The following is a 14481-nucleotide window of genomic DNA, read 5'->3' as shown; positions in this document are numbered from 1 at the left end:
CTGCCTCTAGCACAAGAGGAATTCCTTATAATGCTGCACAATGATTTCATTATAAATAAAATTTCTTTTTAAAAGCAACCACTGAAAGCAAGTGGCAAAAATGCTCCAGTAATTGGTTCTCTGCTCCCCCCTCCATTAATGATCAAGAGGCTGAGTTGTCTCATTGCTCCAAAGCCAAACTAAACTGAAAACTGGGACACAAAGGTCCTACAAGGTTGCACTGGATACTAAATGCTTTCCCATCTGATGTCCCTGGAGGATCCCAATACATTTACCAGAGCAACACAACCATTCTTGTAAGGATGATTCTGTCTCCTACAGTCTCTTCTACTATCACTGGGTTTCAGGAATGATTTGCGGTAAAAGGTTTTTACTTGGGTTTTTTTTTTGATTGGTTGGTTGTGTTTGGGGGTTTTTTTTGGGGTGTGAGAGGGTGGATAATTTGTTTTTACTTTGCCCTCCAAGACTTCCAGATCCCCCACTTGAACCTGAATGCAAGGTAATTTTGCCTCCTGGCTCCAGAAAGAAGGGTGGCACTAAAGGCCTTCATACTTTTGTAGCATACCCCTTTCCCTAGGCTCCTCACAAAACAGCTTGCTCAGGTCCCTTTCAAACCTATTCACCAGTGAAATATCCTTCCACTTTAACAGTACTTCTCAAGTACTACATAATTTTGAGGCTGAGGGAACTCGGCTTGCTCAGCCTGGAGAAGAGAAGGCTGCAGGGGGACCTCATTGCAGCCTGCCAGTACCTGAAGGGAGCTTATAAGCAGGAGGGGATTCGACTTTTTAAAAGAGCAGATAATGGCAGGACAAGGGGGAATGGACTAAAGCTAAAGGAGGGAAGGTTTAGATTAGATATTAGGGGGAAGTTTTTTACAGAAAGAGTGGTGAGGTGCTGGAACAGGCTGCCCAGAGAGGTGGTGGATGCCCCGTCCCTGGAGGTGTTCAAGGCCAGGTTGGATGGGGCCTTGGTCAGCCTTGTGTAGATCCAGGCCTGGAGGTTGGTGTCCCTGCCTGTGGCAGGGGGGTTGGAGCTCTATGATCCTTGGGGTCCCTTCCAACCCAGACCATTCTATGATTCTATGAATTTTATATAAGGAAAAAAAATCGCCTTTTAAAGATGGTGGCACGTGGTTAGCAAACAGACTTCCCACGTGTATGCCTGGGTGCACAGATTATTAGAATATTTGAGTGTTTGTATGGCTGCCCATGCCCCAGTTTTAAAACCTGGGACTCTAATAGCTTTATAGGTCAGCTACTAAAGCTGAGAAAATCCTGCATGCCCTGGTCTACTTTAGCACTGCAGCCAAGGAACGATTACAAAAGGATGCTGACATAGCTGTTTCAATGATAGGGCTGATTAAGCAGACAAATGCTCATGTATTCTTTCCTTTCTATGGCACAATAATCTCATTGCTGTATTTGTTACAATATTTTGGAAACATTCTTTAAGAATATAATGACTATGTAAGACAATAAGACAATTTATTGAGCAATAGCCTCGATTCTCAAAATGAAACATCTTTTCCCATATTAATTAAATGTTTCACTGTAGACAGGACAGAGTCCAAGAGGAACTATTTTATGTTTTTTAACTATATCAAAGAAAATAAATACTTTATGGAGCTTGGTCTTGTGTAATTCAATAAAACTCTTTTAAAGAAAGTTAGTTCATGAATTGTAAAACATCTGCTTAGCTGCCATTGATATGAGGAATTCATCATTAGCGAGGTTTGGTTTAGCAGCATCAGTAGTTCCACCAACCTGGTCTGTGTGTTTGTTTTGCACACAAAATCCAGACTTTAGGACACATCCTAATGCTGGTAAAGGAAGCAAAGAGCACAGGAATGCCAGAATACAACTTCTCTATGTCATCAGTGGCTAATGCGACAACCAGGGGAACTAAGGGATTAGCCTAGCAAGGCAATCTGGGCCAACTATAAGGGTTACACTCATGTACTATTTGCCAAAGCTTTCAAGTGGAGGCAAGGACAATAAACTCACCAACAAGCTGGAAACCCGAATAGAGGCTGTGGAGGCAAACACATAACTCATTTTTTGTAAATAAGTATCAATTGTTTTGATGAAAAGGCGTAACTGCTTATAAAAACATCTTGTACCTCTTACACTGAGCACAGCAGCACTTTCTAAACTTATGTGGCATCTTTATACAGTGACCTAGAAACACAGAGACACTATAGAAAAAGTGTTTCATACTGGTTTTAAATAACTATAAATTAGATTTAGAGAAACACTGTACCTTTACAGGGGAATTTCTCATTTTTCTGGTCCAAAAACTTTAACAGAACATACCTGTTGCTATCACACACACACAGAGGAAAGGATTTCCCTTTCCTATGTGAAGGTCTCAGTGGGAGTATGTTTCATTTAAGCTTTAGGCAGCAAAATAAAAAGTCAAGGAAACAGTAGTTACTAGCCTTTTAAATGTGACACTTTTCTATGAAGATCTGAGAATGGGGTCAAATATTTACACTTGACAAACAGGCTTTTCACAGGGAAGTTAAAAACAGTGTCAGTGGGATAAGGGTCCAAAATCTCCAATTACTCATTGGTAAGTTAGGCAATAGATCCTGATCTTCAGCAAAGAACATCTTTCAGAACTTGACAGAAGAACAGAAGTTTGTACTGTAAAGCCATGAAAATGACTATTCTGCAGACAGAAAGAATACCCCTTGGTAGCCTGAAGGATGCTTGCAGCCAACCAAATTCATATCTAAGAGCAATGTTTTTATTTTAAGAGTGCATAAACTCCCATACCATGATGCTGAGTCAAGGTAATTCAAGACTTTTAAAGGCAAGACCCTAGTAATTCAAATTAGCCATGAAATCTATTATCCTTGCACATTATTTTACCTGTATGCCTCCATCCTAGCTTTTTTTAAGTAAGCAGCCCTCTTTGCTTGTTTGTTCTACGAATCTAGTTCATTTCAATTACTACAACCTCAAAAATTATGAAGCATCTTAACAGAAATTCTGATGTCAACTGTAATTTTCTACAGGGCTTTGCTGTGCCAGGATTTCATCACTCTCTAAACAGAGTTATTTTACATCGCTAAAATACTTATTTTATTGCTTAGATTTCTATTCCTCACTATATCAGTATTAAATAGAGATCCTGAACCATGTGATTTCAGACTTCTGCTGTGCATTAGACACATTATCTAGATTGGAACATTACACTGAAATTACTGCTTGACAATGCAGATACAATAGATTCAATATGGGGAGTGGCAATTGGACCAGAGGCCCTACGTAGTCCCCTCACGCAAAAAAAAAATCTACAGGACTTCACATCCAAAAATTTAGAAATTCCAAGTTTATGGTTCTATATGCAACCTTGCATTTTCCTTTTGCAACCTATGTACTGAAGATAAAGAGAATCTTCAAGGCAAGGAAAATGCAATCTTACCAACAATTGTACCATACAGGATGAGAATTCAACTTTTACCAATATTATATTGCTTTTGTAAGGATTTTCAGTGCCTGTCTACCCAAATGGTCCCCTCTGCCTCCCCAAATCCTATGTACCATATTTTTTTATCAGCAATTCTTTAACTCTTCAGTTGTGTCACCAAGACTGCTACTATATCGACTACAGATTAACTACATTAGCTGGCACTAGATTAGGCTAACATGCTCAATAGGCAGCACAAAGTGATGGCTGCTTTAATGCAGAACAGAGTGATGGTTCCACCTTCTTTCTTTTCTTCCTTCGGTTCTGCTTCCAGAAACTGGGGTGGGCTCCAGCGTCAGGTGATGTCACTTCAGGGCAGGGAATTAGGTCACTGGGACAAGCACTGAGTTCTGGCAAGGGAAGTGTGTTACAGCCTTGTTTTCTCCCTTAATCCTAAGCCTTCAGATGTCTGGGAGATGGCAGAGGGTTTTCATTTTTATGCCAACTCCAGTATCTCCAGATGTAATAAAGAATGTACTGCTACTTGTGTTCCAGCGACAGCAGAGCTTATACCTCAGAGGGTCCAAAAGGTACTCTCTGGCAGGCTGCCTAAGCTTTTCACAGAAACAAAAGTGAAGAAGAAAAATGTTCTTTCTGTGACAACTCATGAAAAGCAGGAAGAATGCAATGGGTAACACAAAAGGCAGCTTTGTAGCCTCTGAGCTACTTCCCCCTACCAAGTATCAAACAACTGCAGCGGGTAAAGGAAGTATGAAAGCTTCTCACTGCAAACGTCACAAGTCTCTTCTACTGCAAAGCATTTGGCAGGTCTAAACCAGAAATTATTACCATTTCCTCCTGCAATGATGACAGAATTAAGAACAGGTAAGATATGCTGCTGTTTGGTAAAACAGGACCTAGAAAACTTCTCAGGGAACACCCACAGCTTTGCATTTGCAATTTATCGTAAGAAAAAAAAAACCAACCCATTGCTGGGATTGTCTGATCATAGAGGACTGGAAAGCCAGAACTCCTAACTGTGGTGCTTTAACACTATTTTCCATGTTGCCTCCTCCAGTTCTTTCCCATCTTATTCTACCACTGTGGGTAAGTGTTCAATATCATATAATCTATGTTGTACAAATAGCCTACCATATTAGAAGTTGCTGCCACTTTCTCTGCTCTTCTCAACTGCAGCGCATGAGGAGAATGGCATATATTCTTTGAAAGGGAAATACACTCTTTTTTTCCTAATTAAATGCAGAGTACTTTAACAAACCAGCTTTTCTGTACACAGTGGAGGTCTCTTTGGAGGGTAACTCCACGCTAAATGAAGAGGGACAGCGAGTTCGTAATCTGTTGTTCGCTCTTCCTTGGCTTGTGTCATTAACTATTACAACTTTTTACCAGGCCCAACATGTCAACACCTTCAGAGCTAACATAAGGTGAGCAAAAGGCATGCTATCTGGTAGATCGAGTTATAACAAAGAACATGTGTGAAGAGTACTTTCCTGCCCTGTTCCAACTCACAAGCCACAACAGTCTTTTCTGGGAGCTATTAAAGCTTTTGATGCCTACCTTATTTCAGTCAACAGAGAGGAATGCACATGAAGAAATCCTGCTTCTTAGACAGCACACTTAGAGAAGCTTATTTGTCCTTCTAAACTCAGTGCTTTACAATATCTGAAGGGTTCTGTTACTAAGGGGTTCAAGCCTTAGAGCTATTTCTAATAAGGCACTGACAATGACTCTGCCATAATTATAGACGATTCCCTTGGATAAGCAAAAAAATAAACTGCTATGAAATGTAATACTGCTGTCAATCACAGCTACTGCCAAGAGGTTTACTTGTGAAGCAACCCCTCCTGTCCTGAGAACAAATCGTTCTACTCAATCAGTGCTGGAGTGTTGAAAGTTTCAGCCCATATTGCTGAAATAATCACACCTGAAGATCAAACTGATGGATTAGCTAAAAGAAAAAAAAAAAATCAACCACAAACCTCCACACCAGAAGTATTCAACTTGTTATGATAGGAGCTATTTGGTTTTCATCCAAAATCATCTTTTGTGAGTGAACTTTTCAGATAAGGTAGTAAATAGAGCACATTAAGAACTCTCATTACTGCACTAGTTAGCTAGGGTAAAACCTTTATGGACCCAGGTTTTACAACAGACAAACTTTTGGATCTTTAAACGGCAACTTCGTGTCTTGTGTAAGAAAATGATATCAGCCCTTAGTCCGCTCCTTTGTGAAGGAAGCCTTAAAAATACAACTGAATCAAACACCTCTGAGATACAAGTTCAACTCTGCATCAAACCATCCACCTGCTTTTATATAAAAGGAAGGACATATTTGCAGTATATCCCAAAGAATCACAACATACCCCAATGGACATGTACAGAATGGAATTGAGTATGAAGAAGACATGGGCAAAATGCATCTCCTAACCTTCTCCAAACGCTGAGTCTTGCTTTCTCATGACCTCAAGTCACGTTCCATTTCCATGTTAGGATCCATTGCAAGAACTCCTGCCTTCCATCCCTAAATCTTTTTCCTTAACTGAGCTCACAGTGTGGGTTGCTCGGGGAGATAATCAATCCTGCTGCTACCAGGGCTAAGTCAGTGAGATGCTAGTGAAGACAAAAGCTTGCTCATATTAGAGAGCCTATGGTAATTCATAGTTTGGAAGAACACAAAGCTGATAATTAAAAGGAAAAAAGAAATGGAACTGAGGCTGTTACCTGCAGGAAGGGGAATATGGCCCACATATCACCAACAATTTTTGATGTACATGGGGCTAAGTGTAGATAGGGTTTTGACAGCACCTCTTGCTCACAAGTGGCTTTTCATCACATCTATAAAGGCTATTTTGCTTTGAAAGTATTTTTATTTATTTTTCCTGCTCTAAAATAAGTTAAGTCCCAGTAATCATCATGCAATAACAAATCTGCCCCCAAATACTGTATAAAAAGGCAAAAACACATGGTTCTTCCCTTCACATGTTTTGCAAGAGAAGAGAATCATGAAAGTAGGAATAAGTTTTGTGTGTCCACTGGTGGAGTTTACAGGTTAATTTACAGAGCAATCTAAATCATGACAATTAGCAGATTCTAGCTGTGATTGAAGATTCAGTGGTTTAGTTTTCCTTTTTCTTACTGCCAAGAATGTGTGTATTTCTCAAGCCCACTGCAGATGTTCTCAGAGAAATTAATCCATTCACTGAGTTAAAATTTCATAACACACTTGTACTGGAGCTCCCTATTATCATTAACTGATTTTATCTTCAGGACAATACCATTAGGTAGCATCCCCCACTTTACAGATAATGAAACACCACATGGGATGGATTAATTGACATGCTACATACAACACTTGGGACTGAATCAGTATTTAGATCAAAGCCTCCTAAGACCCAGCTGACTGTCCAAAGAGGGGAAACCCTACTGTCTACCCCACATTAGAGTACCTCCACTGGTTTTACAGCAGCAGAGACAAGTTTGACCCACTGCACTGACCTTATCCTCCTGCCTAGGAACCAGTACACACTCTAACACAACTCTCAGAGTTGACAGTGTCCAACAGCTCTACTAGCTAATTTCCAGACATCAACATATTTGAGAAGGAAAAGAGCAGTTAGAAGGCATCAGGAACTAACACAGTAGATTTCAAACAGTTAGTGTAACAAACCTGTGGACAATATACCTGGAGTTGCTGGATTTTGCTTCCCAAAATACTTATTAATGTTGCTTTTAAATGTTCTATTTAAGTGACCTACTAATCCTTTACAAAACTTTACATTTCTTGGGCAGTTGCAGTGATAAGATTGTGTAGTGTAGCAAATGCTTTTTTTCCCTCTAAGCAGCATGTATAGCATTTTAAAGATCACTGTCAAACAAGAGGAAAAAACAGCAGTAAATCATGCAGCACCTGCCATAACTAGATAAGAGAGCAACAATTAATCTTTGGTATTAAAATATTTTGCCTCTCAGAAAAAGCATGAGAACAACTGCGATAATCAAAATGAAGAAAGTTTACCCCATGCCAGAAAAAGTTTACCACAAAATATCATCTGAATCCAATTACTTCCCATGTCGTATAACATTGCCCAGGGCATGAACAAGGCTCCCTTTCTGGTGTAGCCTGAGTTTTTTCTTTTCAGAGCGTACAGATGAATTATTTTCCAAAGTTCTTTTCTAGTTTTTCCACAACCCCTTCCCCCTGGAATCACAGCCTCTCACAAACAAGTATGTGGATCACTGTGCAGCAAACAGAAGCTGTCTGACTGCAGACTTGCTCTTAATTATCTCCCAGGGACGTTTAAAAGCAGTGCCCATACTCCCACAGCTCCACAGCCCACAGGTGCAAACCTCCCCTGTGCACTTTCCCCCACAGATTTTTCAATCTTCTGCTTCGCCCTGTTTGCAATGCCTGGTTTACCAGATTTTCCAGATAGGTCTGATTTTTTCCTCCTTCCCTCTCCCAGAACAAGAGACCAGAAGAGCTTTAGGCATCGATCCAAGACTTCCAGAGGCCCCACAGCCTGGCCAGCGTGCCAACAATCTGTGCGCGCACAGTGAGGACATCTGATGCACTCGGAACGTGTGGGACTCGCTGCATAGGCAATATGGAACACATATGCACATATTTCCATCCTAAATCCTACATAATACACCCCAGATACCTCCTTCTCTCCCCCACCCCTCACCGCCCCTGCCCCGGACAAAGTCAAATGGAGTTGTTGAAGCTCTGATGGATCCCAGCATTTGTTATAAATCATTCCCTCTGATACACCTAATATTTTCCTGTGACATTTGCTTTCAAAGGCATTTTGATATCTGCTTTTACCTTTCACACATTTCCAGCTTCCATAGCCATATGTTAGGCTGGGAATAGAATGAGGTGACAGTGCACTGCCCAAGCTTTGAATTACAGTTTCTCTATACCTAAATCTTGTTCGGGCTGGTGAATGCAGTTGCCACATGGCCATTTCTGACATTCCTGCTGCCTTACATATCATCTAGACAAGTGAGGAAAGGTAACTGAGCGATAGAAATGTCACGGGTTCTCTGATTTTTTCACAATTAACAACCCCACCCTTTTTCAGTGCAGGGCAGTGGTTTAGCCATGCTTATGTGGGGGCTGAAAGATCACTCTAAAGAGCTCTTTTACCAACTAAACCCAGACCATCTGAAATACTGTACATCCTGTGATGCCATACATCAAACACACCATTTCCATAATTAAAGCAAGTTGTGAAGAGAGGTAAGATAAGACCTTGTTTGACAGAACTGCTAACTATACCAAGTTGCAACTTGATAACAAACAAGTCTTGGTTATGTTATTTCCTGGATATTATGCTACAAGATACCCCAGAATCAATCATGGTAGAGACTGCCACATGCTTTCTTAAAAACCTATGAGAAAAAAAAAAATTCTTACTACTTACTTTACTTAGATTAGTTTTTATTTTGATGTTCCCAGAGTGAAAATAAAAAAAGTCCAATTAATATCATCTTTCAAGCTGAAAGCCAGCTTACCTTCTCCTTCACTGTGCCACAATCATTTCCTTTCCTTTCCTTAAAATGGTAGTGCAGAAGTCTTTGCCCATAAATGAAAGAATCACTGTACCTTGCCATTTCAACTTTATTTCTTTAGTATTTTGAGTATAAAGGCCTTTTCTGCTGTGCTGGAGACCTTCTGAAAGTTCAGTAATTCTATTAGCGTTTCCATGATTGCAAGCATTTCACCTTTTCACAGTCACTTTGTTTCACCTGAAGCTTGTTCAAGTTATTTTCCTTTGCAGATCTGACTTCTTTGCTAGAGTATGTAGACTCTGATGAACACAGGGGAACAGATTCTGCTTTTAAGTTATGGTACCAATTTCTACAGGCTACAATAAATTGAGTACACATTTATATCATAGTAACAGAACAGAAAGTGATCCCTGGCTTCTACAACACCATTTTCCCCATCTGTATTCATCTGGTAAATTAGTTGCTTGTAACTAACTGTGGTAGCAGCTTATATAGGAAACTTTAGGAACAAGTCGGGCTTAGATTATAAGCATTCACAGTTCAAAAAACTAAATATTATTCCCCATAAAACCCTAACATGGGCTTTTTATTATCCTTTTAACATTCAGAAAGGAAAAACTATTTCTGGTTTTCAGCAAGAGTATTTTCCTAATGCCTGTATCTTCTTAAAACACAATATTATATATGTGTCAAACAGCTCCTTGTTCTGCAAGCAAATAAATGAAGAGCATTTCACTAATATGAAGGAACAAATTAAATAAAGGGGGAAAAGTCACCGAAAATTTGTCACTAAAATCATGAAATATGCTTAGACATTATTTTGTGTAATACATAGTTCTTTCCAAACAGACTGGATTTAATCCAATTTTCTCCCAAAGTTAAACCCACAAAAGGTATCTAAGACCAAGTCCAGATAGCAAAGACAAAACACCTGAGACAAAAGTAAAATTCAAATTCGTTCTTTGATTGTGTATGAAAATTATTTACCTGCAGTCAAACATACTTAAATGCTTCATTGCAAGCAGAAAAAACAAAACAAAATTGCACACTACAGAAGACAGCATCCAGAACATTATGAATACACTGCTAATAATTAACATTGTATGTGAAGCTAAGATAAGGAAGATAATATTAGATACAGAATACAGAAATATATTTAAAAGACAATAAAAATAAAGTGTAAACCAATAAAAAAACTAAGCAAACATCTGTAGCAACTGTTGGGCAATATACAGTGTGTTGCAGCAGAGAACTGATGACAATGCATTCCTAGTAAAATTCAAGCAAAAGTATTTCTCAATGACAAAATTGAGAGAGAATAGACTAAAGCTGGTATCAATAAAATCAGGCTAAAAGCCATGTTATATTTACTAATTACACAAAACTATGTATTTTATAAAAGGCATAAGAAAATAGCTATGGAAAATTAGCATCTATACCAAATAGGCTGTCATTTCCTTTTTCATAAACTAATATATCTAATTCACCTTTCTTCTCAATTATTATTTCCAAATGAAGAGCAGTTACATGAGAGTCTTTTGCAATTTATGAGTTCTTACTAAAAGCGATACGTTAAGGCTCCTGAGAATTACGTGATGTTAAAAGATGTTAAAATTCTATTTCTTACACAGAGATTTAAAAGAGTGCCTTAAGAGCTGCACCCTTTGCCAAAAACATTAGCATTCAATTTAAACTCTTGCTAGCATGCTTAGCTCATTAAGATTGCCCTAAGTGCACATAATGCTGGAAGCAAAACACAAGTCTGGACTCAAACTGCACGAACGCTGTCATTTTGTTACCCACTCCTTCCCTTTGCCTTAAAGCTGCACACAGATCACCTTCAGGTACCTTTATTCTTTTCTCTCCAGCCACACGCTCCTCTAATCCCTCAGTCAGCCTACAAATCTCACTGTGCAGCTCTCCTTGTTTTCATTTATGTGTTTTTCCCTTTGCTCCAAAGAAGTGCCCTCGGCACTCGCACAGCACACCAGGCTCTATGTGACCCATTCACACCACTCCTGGGGATTCACTGGTGTGGGTCTGACACAAGAAATAAAAGACTCAGAAATAATAAACTGCTAACAAAACCACATCTCTGTGAAGCATCATTCTCTGAAGTTTCATAGGGACTCCTTGACTGTGTTTTAGTATAGAACACAGACCCCCCCCAGGGCAAGAGCCAAGTAATTCATGGCACAATTTACAATTTACAAAAAAAACAAGGGCATGATACTAATTCATTCTTCAAAGAGATATCCTGAGATAATGGTACACATCACTCACCTCAATCTGCAAACAATTGCTATCTATTGAAAACTGGTAACTGTCAATTAGGGTAACTTCCCTTTACCATGTATGCAGGTCACTCAATCCTGTCCACTCACATCCTTGTTTCACAAAATCAGCACAGTCAGGGCAGTTTAAGCATCTAATTTAATCACAGAATCTTTAAGGTTGGAAAAGACCTCTAAGATCAACAAGATTTATTGGTCTATTGGTCCTGTTGGCTGTGTCAACAGGAGCAAAGCCAGTAGACCAAGTAAAATGTACCTGTACCACATTTGGGCCACTCTGGGGACCTGAATACAAGACAGACTTTGATAACCTGGAGCAAGTACAGTGATAAGTCACCAGGATGGTCAGAGTATAGAGAACTTGCTTTAGGAGAGAGGGCTGAGGGACACAGCCTTGTTCAGGCTGAAGAGCGGCATCCCCGGTATTTATGGAGACGTGACCAGTATGATGGACCCAGGCTCTTACAACAGCAGGGTAAGATTACAGGCATAAACTGAAATAAGTTCTGATAAGGTATAATGAAAAGTCACTTCACTGTGAGGATGGTTTAGCACTAGAACAGGTCATTCAGAGAAGCGTGGAATTTTTGTTCTAAGTAGTTTTCAAGACCTGGCTAGACAAATCCCTCAGCAGACCAGCCCGAACGCAGAGCAGACCCAGCTTTGAACAGGAGGATGGATGAGACACTTCCCAAGGTCTCTTTCAACCTGACTAATTCCATCTGCAATTAGTATTTTACTTTGGACCAGGAGTTTGCTTTTGAGGTGGATCAGATTGTCCCCACCTCTGACACCTCAGCTTGCACTGCAGAGTTTGCTCACAGTATATAAAGTAAATTCCTTTGGGACGAAATCAAACCAAAAGGTGTGCATCAGCCACAGATGAGCAGTAGTCCATCAGACCAGGTCAGAGAAAGCCCAAGGTACTCCCCTTTCTCCAAAACATGTATAATGCAGATTCTAGATACTAAGCAGCATTTTGCTTAACAGACATCTGCTGTGCCAGAGTACTTGCTAATACAGACAGTGTCATCCTAGGAGTTGTTTTTCCATTTCAGCAGATGAAAAGGAACGCTAGCATGTAAACCCCAATTTCTTGGCTTTTTGATGCTGACAAACTTTGTCCAAGGACAGAAATGCATGTTACCAGCCTGCAAGACTGAACATACCTATTCTCACTAGAGCTTGGGTCCTCCTGCACTGGAGGATTCCAAATGGGATACAAGAGCAATAAAGAAATCTGATGGGAAGTGCAAGTCCACATCAAAGTAGAAGACAGTTTGTTGTTATTTTTAAACCTTTTGCTGCACATGGTGCTTTGATAAACAGACTGCTGGTCTTCATTAAAAGCATTGGTCCACTCAACCGAACACTCGATGGAGATGTTCGTATAACACGATGTTTTGCAATTCTTTGAACAAAGGCCCAATTCTCATCTCCATAAACCTCTATAATAGGAAAATGCCTGTAAATCCCAAGACAGTGACACCTGTACATGCAGGAATTATTTAAACCTGTTAACAGAGGGACACCGTTTCCTTTGCAGCTCTCTTCAATATATAACCCAGTCGTTCAAACAGGACACCTTCTGTGCATCTCACTGCTGTTATTCTCTGCACAGGTAGGCACCGGGGCTGATTGTGCTTATGTAATTTACTAAGGGGGAAGGAAGACAAGAGCCTGGCCACCAGCATTTCCTAAACATGGAACTGTGTTAAGTGGACAGGAGTGAATGATCTGCAGATAGTGCACAGTGCAGGACGCTGCCCTTCTTACACAGCCACACACTTCACAGAATCATCCAGACCTGAAGCATCCCAGCAGATCACCACTTCAACAGCCACAGCTCTTTCCCTACTGAAAGTTTACAAGGTGGCACAATTTCAGAGCCCCTACCAGAAACCCATAAAAACCAATGCAAAGCATATTTTTATTTTAAAACAAAGCAAAAACGAGCAATGCATTTTAAATGTGTGTAGTATTAACATTTTTAACTCAGTGAAATATAAAAGCAGCACCCTTAGAAGGTTTCAATCTGGGTTTGTCTTTTATGGATTGGATCATACTCCATCTGCTGCTACTTGAGGAAAAAACTAGCTGGTCAGTTGATCATATCAACTATAAGGCTTCCCTCCTCCACAAACTCTTAAAGGTAAAACTGTTTCTTACACAGAACTTACCAATGGCCTTTGTGTAATGTCTGGCGCCAAGTAACAGCTCTGGAGCTCTGTACCAGAATGTCACTACAACTGGATCCAAGTCTGCCAATGGCTTCAAAGGTGAGTTGAACAATCTTGCAAAACCCATATCAGCTGGGGAGACAAGAAAAGAACATTTAAAATTTTAATACAAATAAATCAGACTTTAATTGTATTGCCAAAAACCAATCATAACAAAAGATCAAACCCTTTGAAAACTACAAATTGAGAGTTTTTAAGACAGCAACAAGTTACTCATAACAACACTGGGCCAAGTTTATCTAAGGCTGAATTTCATTTACTTCATTTACAAGACTATGAAGGATGACATTTGACTTCTAAGTGCTTTCATTGCAGCATTGTAAAGCACAGACGCCTGTTGTTTAAATAGAACTGTGTTTAATTCAGTAAATAGCAGCAGGTCTGGAATGTGCTCTTTAGCTTTTATTTTTATACATGGTTAGAAACCTGTGAGCCCTTGTAACTGCTATGTGCAGTGCAAAACCAAAACTACTACAGTGTAGATCATTTTGCACTGTTTCTCAAAGTATGCCTGCAACTTGAAGGAATAAACTCGAGAATCAGGAGTTTTTAACTGGAAATTAAATCAGTGAGTGCAAGCATTCATTTTATACAATTCAAAAACTCTCTAGAAAACAGCTCTACAAGTAATGTTAAGAAGTGCTGGATGGGAAAGCTCAAAACTTGGATGCATGTTCAAAACCACACGTTTTAATCCAAGTCTGAAATTTATCTTTTACACAACTGCACCTAAATAGTTTTGATTGCCAAAGTTATGAAATGCCAGGTACAATTTTCTTGCATTCACCCAAACTAACACAATCATATGAATCAGAAATGGTCAGCTGAATACAACAGAAGTCGATGAACAGAAAGGAGGTTTCAGTATACTACTTCCTTCATGATGACTGCCACATGCTTTATTAAAAAAGTTATGATTTTGGATAAAGACCACCATGGTTACATGTGTTTCCCACCTTGACACTGAATTGACTTTTGCACAGCAAACCTTTGGA

General features: G+C 39.6%; 1 protein-coding gene across 3 annotated transcripts in view; it reads right to left on the bottom strand.

Annotated features, from left to right (window-relative positions):
- The window catches only part of CDK19 (cyclin dependent kinase 19), a gene marked incomplete at its 5' end in the record, with an annotated part of 123502 nt that overhangs the window by 21309 nt on the left and 87712 nt on the right, over window positions 1-14481 (bottom strand). For 2 of the 3 annotated variants that reach the window (XM_084261241.1, XM_084261242.1), the window contains one exon: window positions 13427-13558. The exons of the other annotated variant lie outside the window; for it this stretch is intronic. In XM_084261241.1, coding sequence (XP_084117367.1) covers window positions 13427-13558 — 132 coding nt within the window. The remainder of the gene's footprint in view (window positions 1-13426; window positions 13559-14481) is intronic. 3 annotated transcript variants of the gene reach the window in all.

This window comes from Gallinula chloropus (genome assembly GCF_964237585.1).
Source record: "Gallinula chloropus genome assembly, chromosome: 3".
Classification (NCBI taxonomy): Eukaryota; Metazoa; Chordata; class Aves; order Gruiformes; family Rallidae; genus Gallinula; species Gallinula chloropus.
This window is presented reverse-complemented; position numbering and strand designations above follow the sequence as displayed.